This window comes from Eurosta solidaginis, chromosome 5 (genome assembly GCF_040869045.1).
Source record: "Eurosta solidaginis isolate ZX-2024a chromosome 5, ASM4086904v1, whole genome shotgun sequence".
Taxonomy (NCBI): Eukaryota; Metazoa; Arthropoda; class Insecta; order Diptera; family Tephritidae; genus Eurosta; species Eurosta solidaginis.
This window is the reverse complement of record NC_090323.1, coordinates 198261397-198276465: the sequence shown is the minus strand read 5'-3', so window position 1 is coordinate 198276465 and position 15069 is coordinate 198261397. Positions and strand designations below refer to the sequence as shown.

The 15069-nt window shown below is 36.4% G+C and overlaps 1 protein-coding gene across 4 annotated transcripts in view; it reads left to right on the top strand.

Moving 5' to 3' along the window:
- axo (axotactin) overlaps positions 1-15069 on the top strand; it is a 296029-nt gene that overhangs the window by 99040 nt on the left and 181920 nt on the right. For all 4 annotated transcript variants that reach the window (XM_067787399.1, XM_067787402.1, XM_067787400.1 and 1 more), the window contains exons 5-6: positions 3893-4028; positions 9611-9895. In XM_067787399.1, the coding sequence (XP_067643500.1) occupies positions 3893-4028; positions 9611-9895 (421 nt within the window). The remainder of the gene's footprint in view (positions 1-3892; positions 4029-9610; positions 9896-15069) is intronic.

Genomic DNA, 15069 nt, shown 5'->3' with positions numbered 1-15069 from the left:
ATTGTCACTCACATATTTGATTTTGCGTAAGAGTTTGTCAAAAGTAGTTGCACTAACAAAATCATATATGACAACAACAATAGCAATCGTCTCTAAACAACCAAATGTAGTATGCAAAGCATTTCATCAGGAAAAAAAGCCGATTGGGTACAATTTTGTGGTGTAGGCTTTCTTTCTAATAAAATAGGCAAAAACAAGAGTTGAGCAAAAAAGGTGCGAGGACCACATTCTGCTTACTGTTTCGAATATACATTTCCAAAATGACGTAAATGAACCAAAAAACAGTGTGTAAAGTTGAACTTTTTTTCTCGCATTTTAACCCTGTCCATACCTCAAATTGCGAAAATACTCTGCCTTCCCCTGCACGATAGATTCAATAATAGCAAAAGGCAAACCAATTCTCGACTTTAAACTGGAAATTGTATATCTGCATATAAAGACTCTATATTCACGAGCACTATCGTCTGCGGAGCTTTTTTGGGGGACATAAATGACTAGCAGAGGCGTTCGTCAAGGAAAGTAGGCTGCGGCACGTCAGTTCTTGACTGCAGGATATTGAGTATGCATCCTTCAAGGATGGAATTCTTTTGACAAAAGTAAAAACAAAATAGGCTTTAGCTACTAATCTTGAAATTGGATAGCCTTTTGAGCTTTATGGTGTCTTTAAGCGGAGCTCTATGTCATAAGAAGAGCAGAAATATCGAAGCGCAGTAAAATGCCCATCCCATGGCAAAGAAATGTTTCGGAATTTATACAAATGGAGGGGGACATTGTTACGCCAACGAAGTTGCATGGACCAACCGGATTAACTGCACGGCCTAACGGTCTCTATCAGCAAGTTTGGATGGAAAAAGATTGGGCTTCGCCGATGGCATAGACCTTTCTTTTCTGTTTTAATTTCCAGTGCAGCAAAAAAACTACGCAACTAACAAAATCACAAACATTTCTGAACGTTTTTTGGATAGCCGGAAGAAGATAGGAAAGAAGATCTTAACCTTTACCTCTTTAGCCACGACAGAGGTAACTATAATAGAAGCAAATAATTTCGGGCTATTTGGCGATCACCCTTGTGTGATGGTAGGGTGCTGCGCCTACCACACCGAAGATCTAAATCATTAAACAAGTTTTTCTAATCGGGGTCGCTTCTCTGCAGCGATTTGGCAAAAACTCCAAAGGTATTTCTGCCATAAAAGGCTTCTCAGTGAAAACTCATCTGTCTTGCATATGCCGTTTTGAGCCGGTGTTAAACATGTAGTTCCCGTCCCTCTGATTTTTAGGGAAAACTAAAATAAGCACGACGCAAATTGGAAGAGCAGCTCGACCTTAAACCTCTTCGGAGGTTATTGTGCCTTGTATTTATTTACTTTAATTTTAGGAAAGCTTCGTCCACCCGTTTTCGGTAACAACCGTTGCCAACAAGTTATTATTTTAGAATCGGCTTTTTATCGTCGAGCTGTCCGTTTTTTTTATTGTTTTAGCTGAGTCATAGTCATTTTCTGTAGTTTTATTGGTACCTGTTTCATAACAAACCAATGAGTCATCGAGATCAAAATCAAATACGGCAATAAAAAGTTGGTTACACTCTGATGGCAAACAGGTAGATTTTCGACTACAAATCAGTAAATTTTTTATATATATTCGATAACTTTTATATTATAAATCGATAACAAATTGACATCTTTTCTTTACGGAATCGACAGCAAACGGAAAGCATAACATATGCTTAACTTGTTGAGAACAAATCGGTAACTTTTGTAACCAGTCGTGACTTTTCGATCACAGCTTTTACAAACTTATCGATAAATAATTGATAAATTTTCGATTATAAACCGATAACTTTTAGATAATAAACCAATAACTTATCGGTAAGAATTCGAGAGTTCTTGAAGTTATGTCGATAGTAAATCGATACATTTTTGATAAAATTGCCAATTTTTTCTGTAACATATCTCCAATTTATCGATAACAGATAAATAACTTTTCCAAAACTATTTGCCGGCACAGCGGTAATTTAGACAAATTATTATTATATTATACTATTAAATCAATAAATTTTCGATAACAGTTCGATAACTTGGTAGCGTGTTCCGCCAACAGCACCGAAGGTCCTGGTCCGAGTTCCGAGTAAAACAACAACAAAAATGTTAAGCGTTGTTTCATTAGAAAAAAGTTGTTTTAAGCAAGGTCGCCGCTCGGCACTAGTTTGGCAAACAATCCGAATGTATTACTGCCATGAAAAGCTTATCAGTGAAAACTCATCTGTCTTGCAGCCGCCGTTCGGAGTCGGCTTAAGATATGTTCGTCCGTCCCGCCAATTCTTAGAGGAAGTTAATAGGAGCACGACACAAATTGGAAGCGCATCGCGGCTTAAATCACTACCGCGGTAAATTGCGCCAAATATTTGTTTTTTTTTTTTAGCTATAACCTTTTCGATAAATAATATACAACTATTTGACAAAAATCTATAATAATCCGACAACTCGTCGATCGATAACTGTCCTTCTTTTCCTTGTCGTTATTGCTTGCCTTAGCTTTATTATTATCACGTTAACACGTCACTATCGACATTGCTGTTAGACTGCTCTATTTCTTCTTCCCTTAATCTGTTTCATCTGCTTACCTTACGCTTACACTCTGGATTCTCCCATACTTACTTACTTACTTAATTGGCGCTTAACCGTCTAAACGGTTATGGCCGTCCAACAAGGCGCGCCAGTCGCTCCTTCGCTCCGCCAACCGACGCCAATTGGTCACACCAAGGGAGTTTAAATCGTTTTCCACCTGGTCCTTCCAACGGAGTGGGGGCCGCCCTCTACCTCTGCTTCCATAGGCGGGTTCCGATAGAAACACACAAAATCATTTCGGTTTTTCTAAAATCAATGTTTTAAAACGGTTGCAGACTCCGTTTGTTCCTTGCTTTTAATACTTACTTACATATGTATGTATGCGTATCGATTTATATGCATGCATAGCTTTCAGCACATTCAACTTAGTAAACGTCTCGAGTTGACACGCCGATTGTGGTCATTAGTTTTGCTCCAGTTGAATGCATTTTCATGTCAAAATGTGTTTGGCTGGTTCCAACCTTATTTCGCTTCAGTTGTTTTTGTTTCAAATTTTATTCTGCTTTTCATGCCTTCTTTAAAAAAAAATAAAAATAACAACTACAAATGAATGCAGCTCAAAAATGTATCTTTCATTGAAATGGAGCACAATAATTCACACTCATCTCATGAAAACAAAAGCATACTTATTTGAGCATTTGTTTGTGTGGAAATGTGCGATTACAAGAGAGAGTATCTGTGTAGGTTGCACTTATATAAGCATTCAGAATCATGCATAGACAATTTAAAAACACACAGTGACATATCCTCAACAGCCATGCACATATGTACATACATCCATACATATTCCCTTTTACTCACACGCACACAATCAGCATTATTTCAAACAAGGAAAAATCGAAAATATCTACACACTTTTCGTAGAGCTTTAGTGTATTTCTATGGATAACCTCATTCTTAACCCTTTTTGAATGTTACCCCTTAACCACAAATCAATTTGAATCAGTGTAATTTGATTCGATTTATCTTCAAAAATTTCATTTCTGTATTGTATGTACTCATGCTCTTCATCCTCATATCTGCAGAATGCACGCACACATGCACACACTTGCTCATTTTCTGAGTAACCTCCTCTTGAATATAGTAAATATTTGTTAGTTGGTGTGCTTTGTTAGTAGCTGTGCGTTTGCATGCATTATTTTCTGTATATGTAAGTGTGTGCAAGTTCGTGCCATTTTTTAGTTATGTAGGTCGATTTCAGTTCATTCAACAAACTAACGATTCTTCTTCTACCTATTCATGTTCTTTCATGACATCGATCAATCCAGGTACGCATCGATGTCCATGGTGCAAGATTAATTGCACGTGTTGACAATAGTCAAGAGGAAGTTTATCTCAAAGGCTTGAACCATGACACCAACTATGGAGTATCAACAAATCTACCATCGGTTGTACTGGTTGGAGGTGAGTATTTGTTATTTTTACTTACATATTTAAATGATAAATGCTAAAATAATTACTATATGTACGTAAATTTTTATGAATATGACTAGTTGCTTGGTTGCTGGCGACAAAACTATCTCAGATAAAGAAAAAGCGTTTTTTTCGTGAACTTTTTTCTTCTTCATTTCATCTGAATGCTATGCTCAAAACAAACATTTGGGTCAGTCTATGAAGAGTTTGAATATTTGATAGAATTGAACATCCGCACAGATTCTGTTTGCATGCAGGCCCAGAGGATGGTGCCCCCTGTTTTAGCAGCTCGTCTTGATCCTTTATTAGAGGAAAATAAGGACTTAATATCTTGAAAGGAACTAAAAAGTCCAACATCAATCCAACAGAGAACACAGACTGAAATCTAGATCCAAAGTTGGTCAGTGAGGACACAATTTCTACTCACATTTCCTTTTGGTTCCATAGGTGCATATTACATATTGAGATGGCCTTCTTTTAGTTCCCTCTGCATCCGCTAGAGGCTAAACTTACGTTACCATATGACTTATATAAATTCTCTCATATCGGCCGAAAAAGCGGCAAAGCATACTTCTTGGATTCAATTGATTTCTTCAAAAAGCTGTCCTATGTGCCAGCAGGCCTCACGGTTTATTCAATCTCATTTGCTATAACACCCAATTATTACTTCTGAATAAAATTCGTTCAGCAAGAATGATCTTCACTTTTTTGGTCCAGGTGCTTGTCGAAACCATATTATGTGTTCAGTAGGGCGCGTATCAAGCTTTGGATATAGTAACTTGAAGTAATTGCTAGCATTAAGTTTGTTAAGTAAACATTTTCTTTCTTTCTTTTAGTTTTCACTCTCTTCAGGGATCAAACATCAATATTTCAAGGCATGTGTAGTTTGATAAACATTGTTTGGATATATGGTAGTCTTGAAGTTGGTCCGGCCACTCTTTATCGTCCATAACCCAAGATGGGTAACCAATGTTGTGTAACATGGATCATAAAACGGCAAAGTTATTCCTACTGTCTATGACGATGTGATGAATTGAAACTAGGTTTTTGGCCAGTAGAATGTGACATACTTTTAGAGCATCTCCTCCCTTAAAGATTTTAAATGGTGCATGAATTGTGCTTTCAAAAGTACCGCTTACCAATAGTCTAGTTAACAATATAATAAGACCTCATCTGAGTCGCCCTTCTATTTTTCTAGTGACAACCCTCTCCACAAGCTTGAATTATAGCACCTGACAAGGCTGTATTTTTCACGTAATGGCACATCGCAATAACTTTTTTGAATCGTGAGAATATCAACCATTCGGGCGTTGGTACCTTTTCTACTAAGAAATCGGGCAACTGAAAGCATGCCTGTGTCCACCAAAAAACTGCGGTCCCAATGGAGGATTTCGCTTCATTGTATTTATTGATTTTGGTTTAAAGTCGCGTATCCAAAACTTAGTACACCATCCTGGATATATGATTTGGGGTGGTTCTGTACATTCGTATGTCGGTCGTGTTGATCCATTACGGACGTAGGTTAATCCAGCCTCTTGGTAAACTGAAGGTAAAATCCCCAATAAATTCAATTGTCTATAGGCTTTAATCTTAGATCCATCTATTACCACCATCACCGCTGATATCACATGGTTGCATGGATACAACCCATTGTGAATGCCCTCAGTGAGTGCCTCATTTCGACAGCTTCTGTAGAAGTAGCAATAGCACAGTGACCTGTGATAATACCCGTATGCAAACAGCTAGTTCCTCTTTCATCCAATCATGGCCTCGTAATCATCGCTGTAGGATTGCAAGTCCGTTGCACTCAGGAGATAACCTATCGGTGTTTGTGTGGAGTTCACCGCCTCGGTTGTTTCCATTTCGAAACTTTTTCTGGCCATCACCCAGTAAAGGGATATATTGGGATGGCTTCAAGATGCCATGTTTGAGACCTGCGCACGATATCCAACTTTATGACGTTGGATTCCAGGGCTTCTGAGGGGTCACGAAAGGTATGGTAAGAGATTTTTAGAGTTTGATTTTTGTGTATCGGAAGAACATTAAACCAGCACTTTGACAACATAACTATAAAATGTATAAAGGAGTATAAAGATATGTTTTTACACATTCGTAACTTCTTAATATAATGGCTAGGTTAGGTTGAACAGACCGGTCCATGAGGACCTAACACTGAATGATACCGTAGTGTTACCAAAAGTTTGTTTAACGACAAAACTGGAAAACAACTATCAAAAACCATGACCCGTGTTATAAAATAACTCTATTCTCTTGGAAAAAACTAGAAGTTTTCTAGGATCTATGTCACTTGCTACTTCTGTACCTGACAGCTGTATTACTCCTAATAGCTGGAATCGTACCCTGGCAAGCGGAGGGCATGAGCACAAAACGTGCTCGATCGTTTCCTCTGGAAGGCAGATGAGTTTTCACTGAGAAGCTTCTCATGGCAGAAATACGCTCGGAATGTTTGCCAAATCCTTGCCGAGGGGCGACTCCGCTTAGAAAAACTTTATTCTAATTGAAAATATGTGATTCTAAAATTTTGATGTTGCTTTGCCCGAGCTTGAACCCAGGATCTTCGGTTTGATAGGCGGAGCACGCCAAAATATTAAGCGGCCTTGGTACCTTCCCACTGCCATTGGTAAGCCAATAGCCAATTATTTGCATAAAAATGGGTAAAACTTCTTATTATTTTCCGTTAAAGAGCGCTAACTGATTTGAAAGTGGAGTGCCATACCCTTTGCATCCTTCACAGGACAAGCACGATTTACTCGCGCTATTGTTCTTTCAGACATTGGATTGGCTTCAGCTAAGAACTGATTTTATCTGCATTATCGCCAGCTCCATTGCATTAACCACCCGTTTAACCACTCAACTATAATGGCTCGTTACATGACATGAACACGTAAAGGTGTTTAACCTTTAACCTGCACCTAAATCGTAAAATAATGTGCCACACGAGTGAGTATTTACCACTCCGTTCTCGCTTTCTCAATCTCTCTATATAAAAAGCGTGTATCCTACTTGTAAATCCTGTGTTCTTATTCAGTGGGAGTTAGAGGGATCTTTACCGTGGTTTAAGAGAGAGCTACTATAGCCTTTGACACTTACGATGTCCATCAAGGCGCGCCAGTTACTTCTTCACGGGGTCAATTGAACGCACCAAAGGAATTTAAACCGTTTTCGACCTTCGCCTTCCAGCGGTGCGGGCTGCCTTCTTCTTCTGCTTTTAGGCGGGTTCCGAAAAAAACTGGATCATCATCTTTCGTTCGCATAACATGGCCCAGCCAGCATAGCCGGTGCGTTTTAATTCGCTGGACTATGTTGATGTCTACGTAAAGTTCTTACAGCTCATCATCAAACCCTCTTCGTTACTCACCGTCGCCAACGCGTATAGGTTCGTAAATCTTTGGAAGAACTTCTCCCTCGAACACTCCCGGAGCCGCATCATCTGATATTATCATGGCTCTTAATTCTGCACCCTATAGCAGAACGGGTAAAACAAGTTGTTTGCAGAGCATGAATTTCGTTTACCGAGAAAAGACTTTACTTTTCAATTGCCTACCTAGTCCAAAGCCGTATTCATTGCATACTGATGTTGTTGTTTGTGTTAGTGGTGGTTTTCAAATAAGCGAAAGTTTGTACTATTTCGAAATGTATATAGTTTATATAAAAGAACACTATAGTGAAGTAAGTTAAACAAGATATCTTGATTACCAGTCAAAAGTGAATACCCCCAGTGTGATTATCTGGAATATCTATTCTGTCAACTTGTAATTGCAAAATCTGGTATTTTTTATTAAAAAACTTTGTCTCTGTTCCACATATGTATGTGCTTAGTAAGTACATTGAGAAGTTTTAAGTGTACATAGTTAGGCATAAACGTACGTATGCAAGTATGTATTAGGTTTGTCCATAAATTAAATTGACGGTCTTTCATAGACTCAACTTTTAAACCGGCGGCAGGACACGGTTAGGCCGTGAGACGTACTTCATATCGTTTAATGTTTCTATTATCGTATATGGGCTAATGTATATTGCTTCGAAGTTAGGAACCGATGCACACATTAGAGCGTTTAACTAAAAAAAAAGTTGAAAATATGCACTACTGGTGGGAATACTTACAAAAGAAAATTTTAAAAATTACAAAAAAAATTTCAGTAGTTGTTCATTCTTGAAAGAGAACCATTTGTCCGAAGAAATCATGTATCTTTCTGGCCTCGTTCAGCTTTTATTGACGTTTTATTAAACACGAACTTTTTATTCGAGCATTATATTGTGGCGAATATTAGCATCTCTTTGCTGTTAGTAAATAATCATAACAACAAAAACGGCAAGCGTCCACACTTATGTACATGTACGCATTGAAGAAAGCAGCCACACTTATGAACAAGGCAACGAAGAGTATTTCATAAACATAACCAGCAGCTTGAAGCAGAGAGCTTATGTAGCCGGCAGCTAAGAGCAGAAATTGTTTCTCATACACCCATATGGCTAGAAGAAATAAAACATAAACTACAGAGATACATGTATATAGCTAAATAACCTAGCATGAGATACAATTGTTCTTGAAGGTGAAACATCTAGACCTTAGGAAAAATGGGCGAACGAGGTAGCCGAGAGTATAAAAGCAGCGCTAGCTGAGGAATCACTAATCAGTTTGATTTAAACACGGTAGATATTAGTTGTGGAAGGAAGTATAATTGTAAAGTACTACTCCCAAAGTATTCTAATAAAGTCCATTCTGCATGAATATTGGAGTTATTTATTCGACAGTTCAGCGATTCGAACGTTAGTAGAATGTGCATAGTAATCAGAAATTCACAAAATTCGTTACAATATTAAAAAAAATTTCTTTTGAATAAAATGAAAGAGATTCATATATCGTTGTTAAGCTGTTATTCGAGCAAATAAATTACTAAATTTCTACAATTTACACAATGCAAAAGTGCACATCGAAAATATTAAGAAAAAATCCCAATTTAGCTGCTCTTACAGGGTGCCATATTTTCTTTTTTTTTCATTTTTTTAGCTCATAAGATGCAAGACTGTTCATTTTTTTCTTTTTTACTCCATACATTGTGTTTTGCTTCAATATACATGTCTCTATCTTAATTTAAGAACCACCCTCATGTACTTATATACTTTTATATTAAATAAAAACTTATGTACAGAGAACATTTTCATTTTAAAATAAAATATTTATTACTTTTTTCACTTTTACATGTTAATTAATCTTCATTACGGCGAATGTACAATGGCAAACACAACAACAACAACTACGACAACTGCGGTTTGCAACCGCTATGGCTTAAAATACTCAAAACTTTATAAACGACAATACAAAATGAAACTAAAAATAAAAACAACAACAAAAAATCTCAACATAACCACAACAAACCAAACAAAAAAAACAAATAACTTGCTGCGTACTTTTTCTACACGTACTTTATACAACACCACTTCTACTTCAAATGTGTAATCAACATACATGGCGTATACGTAATGTTTTCAACTGATGTCGGCGTTCATATGACCTCCTACACGCACACACGCACACATACATACGACAGGTCTTTCATCGGAGGAGAAACTGCATGGTGTTAAGTATATCATCGAATCATTTGTTGGTTGCATTCGTAATGTTGTTTTGAGTTCGGGTAAAGCAGCATCCGATTTGTTGCCCATTACACCGCTGGTGGCCACTAAACATGAGAACGTCAATGAAGGCTGTGCCGACAAATGCCATTCCAGACACAATTTGTGTTTTGTTGGTTCACGTTGTATTAATCATTACTATGACATTTCATGCGATTGTTTTGGCAGTCATTATGAGGGTGAACATTGCGATATATACAGTGAGTAAACAATAAATATTAGATATATATATGTGTGTATGTATGTATGTATGTATGTAAGTGTGCAGTTAGCGTAAACAAAAAATTAAATTACATACAAACAAGAAGAAAACACAAAACACCGAAAAACCATGAAATAAAATATTAACAAAAAGTTCCTTGATTGAATTTTTTTGGGTATTTGCTTGCATATATTTATGGGCCCTTAGCACGTACATATACTCACACACCCAGCAGAAATAATTTGATATAGTATGTATGTATATATGTTCTGGTGAACATATGTGTTATATATATATTAATATACTTCCTTATTGTACGATGGAGGGGATTAAGCCAGTGACTAGGCAAATGTAAGGTTGCGGAAATAGGGAAGTAACCGACATTATGATGAGTTGCCGTTTTATTTGTGATTTTATTATACAAATATCAAGTCTATTTATACAAAACCAACTGGTCACGGTTGCACAAGTCTTCGCATACATTATAAGACTTTTACAGAAAAAAATTATAATAGACCGTCCCTAAATTTGATACAGGAAAGGGAGGAAAAAGGAAGTAAAGAAGAGAAGAGAAAAGGAAAGGAAGAGAAAGGAAAGGAAAGGAAAGCAAAAGAAAGAAAAGGATAGGGAAGAAAAGAAAACAAAACAAAACACAACAAAAGGGAAGAAACGAAAAGAAAAAAATAAAAGAAAAGAAAAGAAAAGAAAAGAAAAGAAAAGAAAAGAAAAGAAAAGAAAAGAAAAGAAAAAAAAGAGAAAAACAATTTTTTATCGGTGTGTTTGTGATTTTATCGAAAAGAATTTACTTTGTCATCGGAAAGTTATCGACTTGTTATTAAAACGTTATCGATTTTTCATAGGCATTTCGATTTGCCATCGCGAAGTTATCGATTTGCTAACGAAAAGTAATCGAATCGTTAATATCGATTTATCGAAAAGTAATCGAATCGTTAATATCGATTTGCTGTCGAAAAGATATCGATTTAATATAAAAAGTTATCAACAAGTTTTTTTGTTTAGCTATCAATTTCTGATCGGAGTAATATAAAATTATTATCGGCGTTTTTTCGATTTACCAACAACGACGCATCCGTCTTTTATGAAACGGAAAAGAAAAGAAAAGAAAAGAAAAGAAAAGAAAAGAAAAGAAAAGAAAAGAAAAGAAAAGAACAAAAAAGCAAAAGAAAAGAAAGCAAATTTGTATCAGTGTGTTATTTATTTTATCAAAAAGAATTTGCTGTCATCGGAAAGTTATCGATTTGTTATTAAAACGTTATCGATTTTTCATAGGCGTTTCGATTTGTCATCGAGAAGTTATCGATTTGTTAACGAAAAGTAATCGAGACTTTAATATCCATATGTTATCGAAAAGTAATCGAATCGTTAATATCGATTTGTTATCGAAGAGATGTCGATGTATTATAAAAAGGTTTTTGTTTAGCTATCAATTTCTGATCGGAGTGATATAAAATTGTTATCGGCGTTTTTTCGATTTACCAACGACGACGCATCCGTCTTTTAGGAAACAGAAGAAAAGAAAAGAAAAGAAAAGAAAAGAAAAGAAAAGAAAAGAAAAGAAAAGAAAGGAAAGCAATTTTGTATGAGTGTGTTATTGATTTTATCGAAAAAAATTTGTTTTGTCATCGGAAAGTTATCGATTTGTTATTAAAACGTTATCGATTTTTCATAGGCGTTTCGATTTGCCATCGAGAAGTTATTGATTTGTTAGCGAAAAGTAATCGAGTCTTTAATATCGATTTGTTATCGAAAAGATATCGATCTATTATAAAAAATTATTTACAAATTTTTTTGTTTAGCTCTCAATTTCTGATCGGAGTGATATAAAATTTTTATCGGCGTTTTTTCGATTTACAAACGACGACGCATCCGTCTTTTATGAAACAGATGCCGATATAACTTCCATATAAAATCAATGACACTTGGGTAACCCGTCGTTAAAACAAAACTATAAGGAACCAATAAGAAGACGATAACAAACCGATAATTCGTTTGCTTAACAGCAATTTTGGCCGTTTCGTAATAAGTCGCGGCAGCTATCCCTATTTGACGATAACTGACGCCAATTTAGAGCACCAAGGTAGGTCACGTCTCCGTACACTTGCCTCTCCCAACTCAGTGGAGGTCTGCCCCTTCCTCTGGTTCCAAGCTACGGTGTCGGTTGAAATACTTTCGATAATGAGCCTATATTAAATGAGCCTATATTGAAACAATGTCCTATCAGTGTTAGCTCAAACTGATAGGTAGCCGACGAGCCTCTTCTAGAGTTTTTCATATAGTTTTTTGTGAAAAACTCAATAATTCCTTGTAATGTCCATTTAAGCTCTGAAGTCGTTTACCAAAGTATGTATAGGCGATGTACCATACGACAAGAATTTGATTTGTCTGAAGTCTTCACGTGGTACGTGCGTGCCCCTCCTAGCCTTTGGAAAGATGGTAACTTTGAACATTTTGGCCCACCAGTTGGTTGAAATCGCATAGAAATAATGCCATTCAGCGCGAAGAAAGAAGTACGAAACAAAAATAATAATATATAACAAGAGCAAGATGGCTTTCTCTTAGGATATCGCATGCTTTCCATCCAAACGGCCGTTTCAGTTAAAGAGGTTAGTACAAAACTAAAGCACGAGAAAAATTATTGAGCAACAGGAGTTGAACAGATTTTTTTTACACATCGTTCGCGACCACGTGAAAGAATTTCCTGAAACTCTTGGACAGGACATTTTGTCAGTAACGTCTCTACAAATTGCACATTACTAGTCTTATCTCCGACTTATAAATTCCCAAAACCACCTTGCACAGCTTGCAGTCCGAAGACACCTTACTCCGCGTGGCTCTATTGAAGAACCGCCTGTCTTTTAGTTACCCCACTCACCGCCCTTCATAGCGATTCACTTGGTTCACCTTTATAAGTTCTACAATCAGATATTAACGATTATTTTTAAACAAAAATCTCCCAAATAAATCTTTTTTAGGGACTTTTGTTGACTCAAAAATAATTAGCAGTATCATTTCAAATACAATAAAAAAATTTACAGCATAAATACGACTCGAAAAAGATTAAAAACTTCAAGAGCTATTCGAAGATTGTTTATTCGAAATTTTGATTAATCTCACTCTTACTTCTGATGAATAACATAAACATTAAGTGATTTGTTTTATTTTCTGATTAATCAATAAGGAAATATCCGCATGCAATTGGAAGCAAAGGAAGGCCCATTCCACTGGAAAGACCTGGCAGAAAACGATTTAAGTTCCCAGACATTTAGACCATAGGGGAAGCTTCCGTCGCTACTTGTTGGCCGGCCAAAATCGTTTAAACGGCTAAACGCCAGTTAATTAACCAACCAATCGAGATTAACAACAACAACTACAACATGAGTTGGTGGATTAATCAGTCCTTATGCACCTTACACAATTTAGATGTTCTACTCGGAAATCAATCCTTAAGTGTATATACATATATCTTTCTTTTCAAATCATTTAGTCACTATTTACTTTTGATTAATCATTTTTAAAACTAATTAAGTACAGTTAGATTTTAATTAATCAAAATTTTAGTTAATAAAAGAATCGATTAGGCGAACATATGATTATTAAACTTACTTTAATAATCGAATTAAACTGATAAAGAATGGAGCTATACAAGGCTTGTCCTGGTGTCATGTTCAAAATTAAATTGTCTACCGACGAAGGCATCTTTTATGATCGGGTAGCGTACGCGAGTGTGTCTATTTGTAATTTAAACAGCTATGTGGGAAGTAAGAGCAAAATAAAAAAGGCATTATTTGCTACCTTGAGTCGTTTTCAAATCTGTTATTTATTTCCAAATCACAGTTAACATTTTTGAATTAACTGCCTGCTGGTGCACATATTCATACATTTCGATCAAATTTCACAGATCATAATAATCTGACTTAATCCCCGTATTTACGGCTATTACCTCCTTTTTGACTTTTCCATTTTTAGTGCCATAATCCTGCAAACAATCCAAAATGCGAAGACCCCGCACCACTTCACCGAATGCCACACGTTGACCATTCAATACCGGCATCGGTTTGAAACTAGCGCTAAAATTGATTAGTCCACCACGAAATCCAGTTTTTGTATAACTTTTCGCAAACGAAAATATGCCCGCACCCGTATCATGACGTACCATGTTAATATTATGCTCAAAGTTTGGTTCACTTAAATATGGATTATTAACAGCTATTTCACCCTCGATCCACAAATCTGGAAAGATTCTTACGAAATGTATTGCTTGCAAATTATTAGCCGCACATGCGCGTACAAATTCTAAAACCATTTCCGGACATGCACACGTATGAAGTTGTACAACGATGCGTCCCAAAGGACGTACATTCTTTAGTTCTAAATCTAAATAAACTTTTGGATGAAATAATCTCTCTCTCAGTAACTCTTCACGATGTTGCAGCATTATGAGCGGCGTGCTTTTGGTGTCACTTTTCAATGAACGAAAACTGTGCTTCGAAGCTGGTATGGATGCGGTTGTTAATTTTGGTTTGACTTTCAATAATCTGCAACCCAATAATCGATTTTCTGATTCAATATCCTCAACACGTCTTAACAAATGCACCATTCTAGTTTGTGAGATACGTTTGCGTGTATTGAAGCTATCATTAGATCCATGAGTACGCTTAATGCGATTGAGACGCTCTACGAGTTCGATATTATCCTTAATAATATGTCTGAGCGCAAATTTATCGGAGCGTATGCCGTGTACGTTAAGATAAGTATCACGTCTGATGAGTGGCGGCCTTATGTTGACGACACTTGAAATGTTTTTAAGCGCCTCTCTATGCTGTTTGTACATCAGTACTTCATTAAAGGAGGAGCGGAATAAACTCCTTTTCGTTGCCATTTTAAATTATTTTTATACTCAAGATTTATTGCATAACAGCGCTCATTCAGTAATTGATTCTTTAATTGCAGTTGGTTTATTGCCGCTTTTGTTGTTGCTGTTGTTAGTATTTGTGTACATAAACATTTGGTATTCCCAACTTCTGGACAAATTGAACACACAGGACGTTACATGTAGACGGTCGGAAAATGAAAGTGAACTCATTCCAGTTTTGGGGAAGATTTCATTTAATGCTATTGAATTTATTATAGCGCTGGCAAATTTAAAAAAAT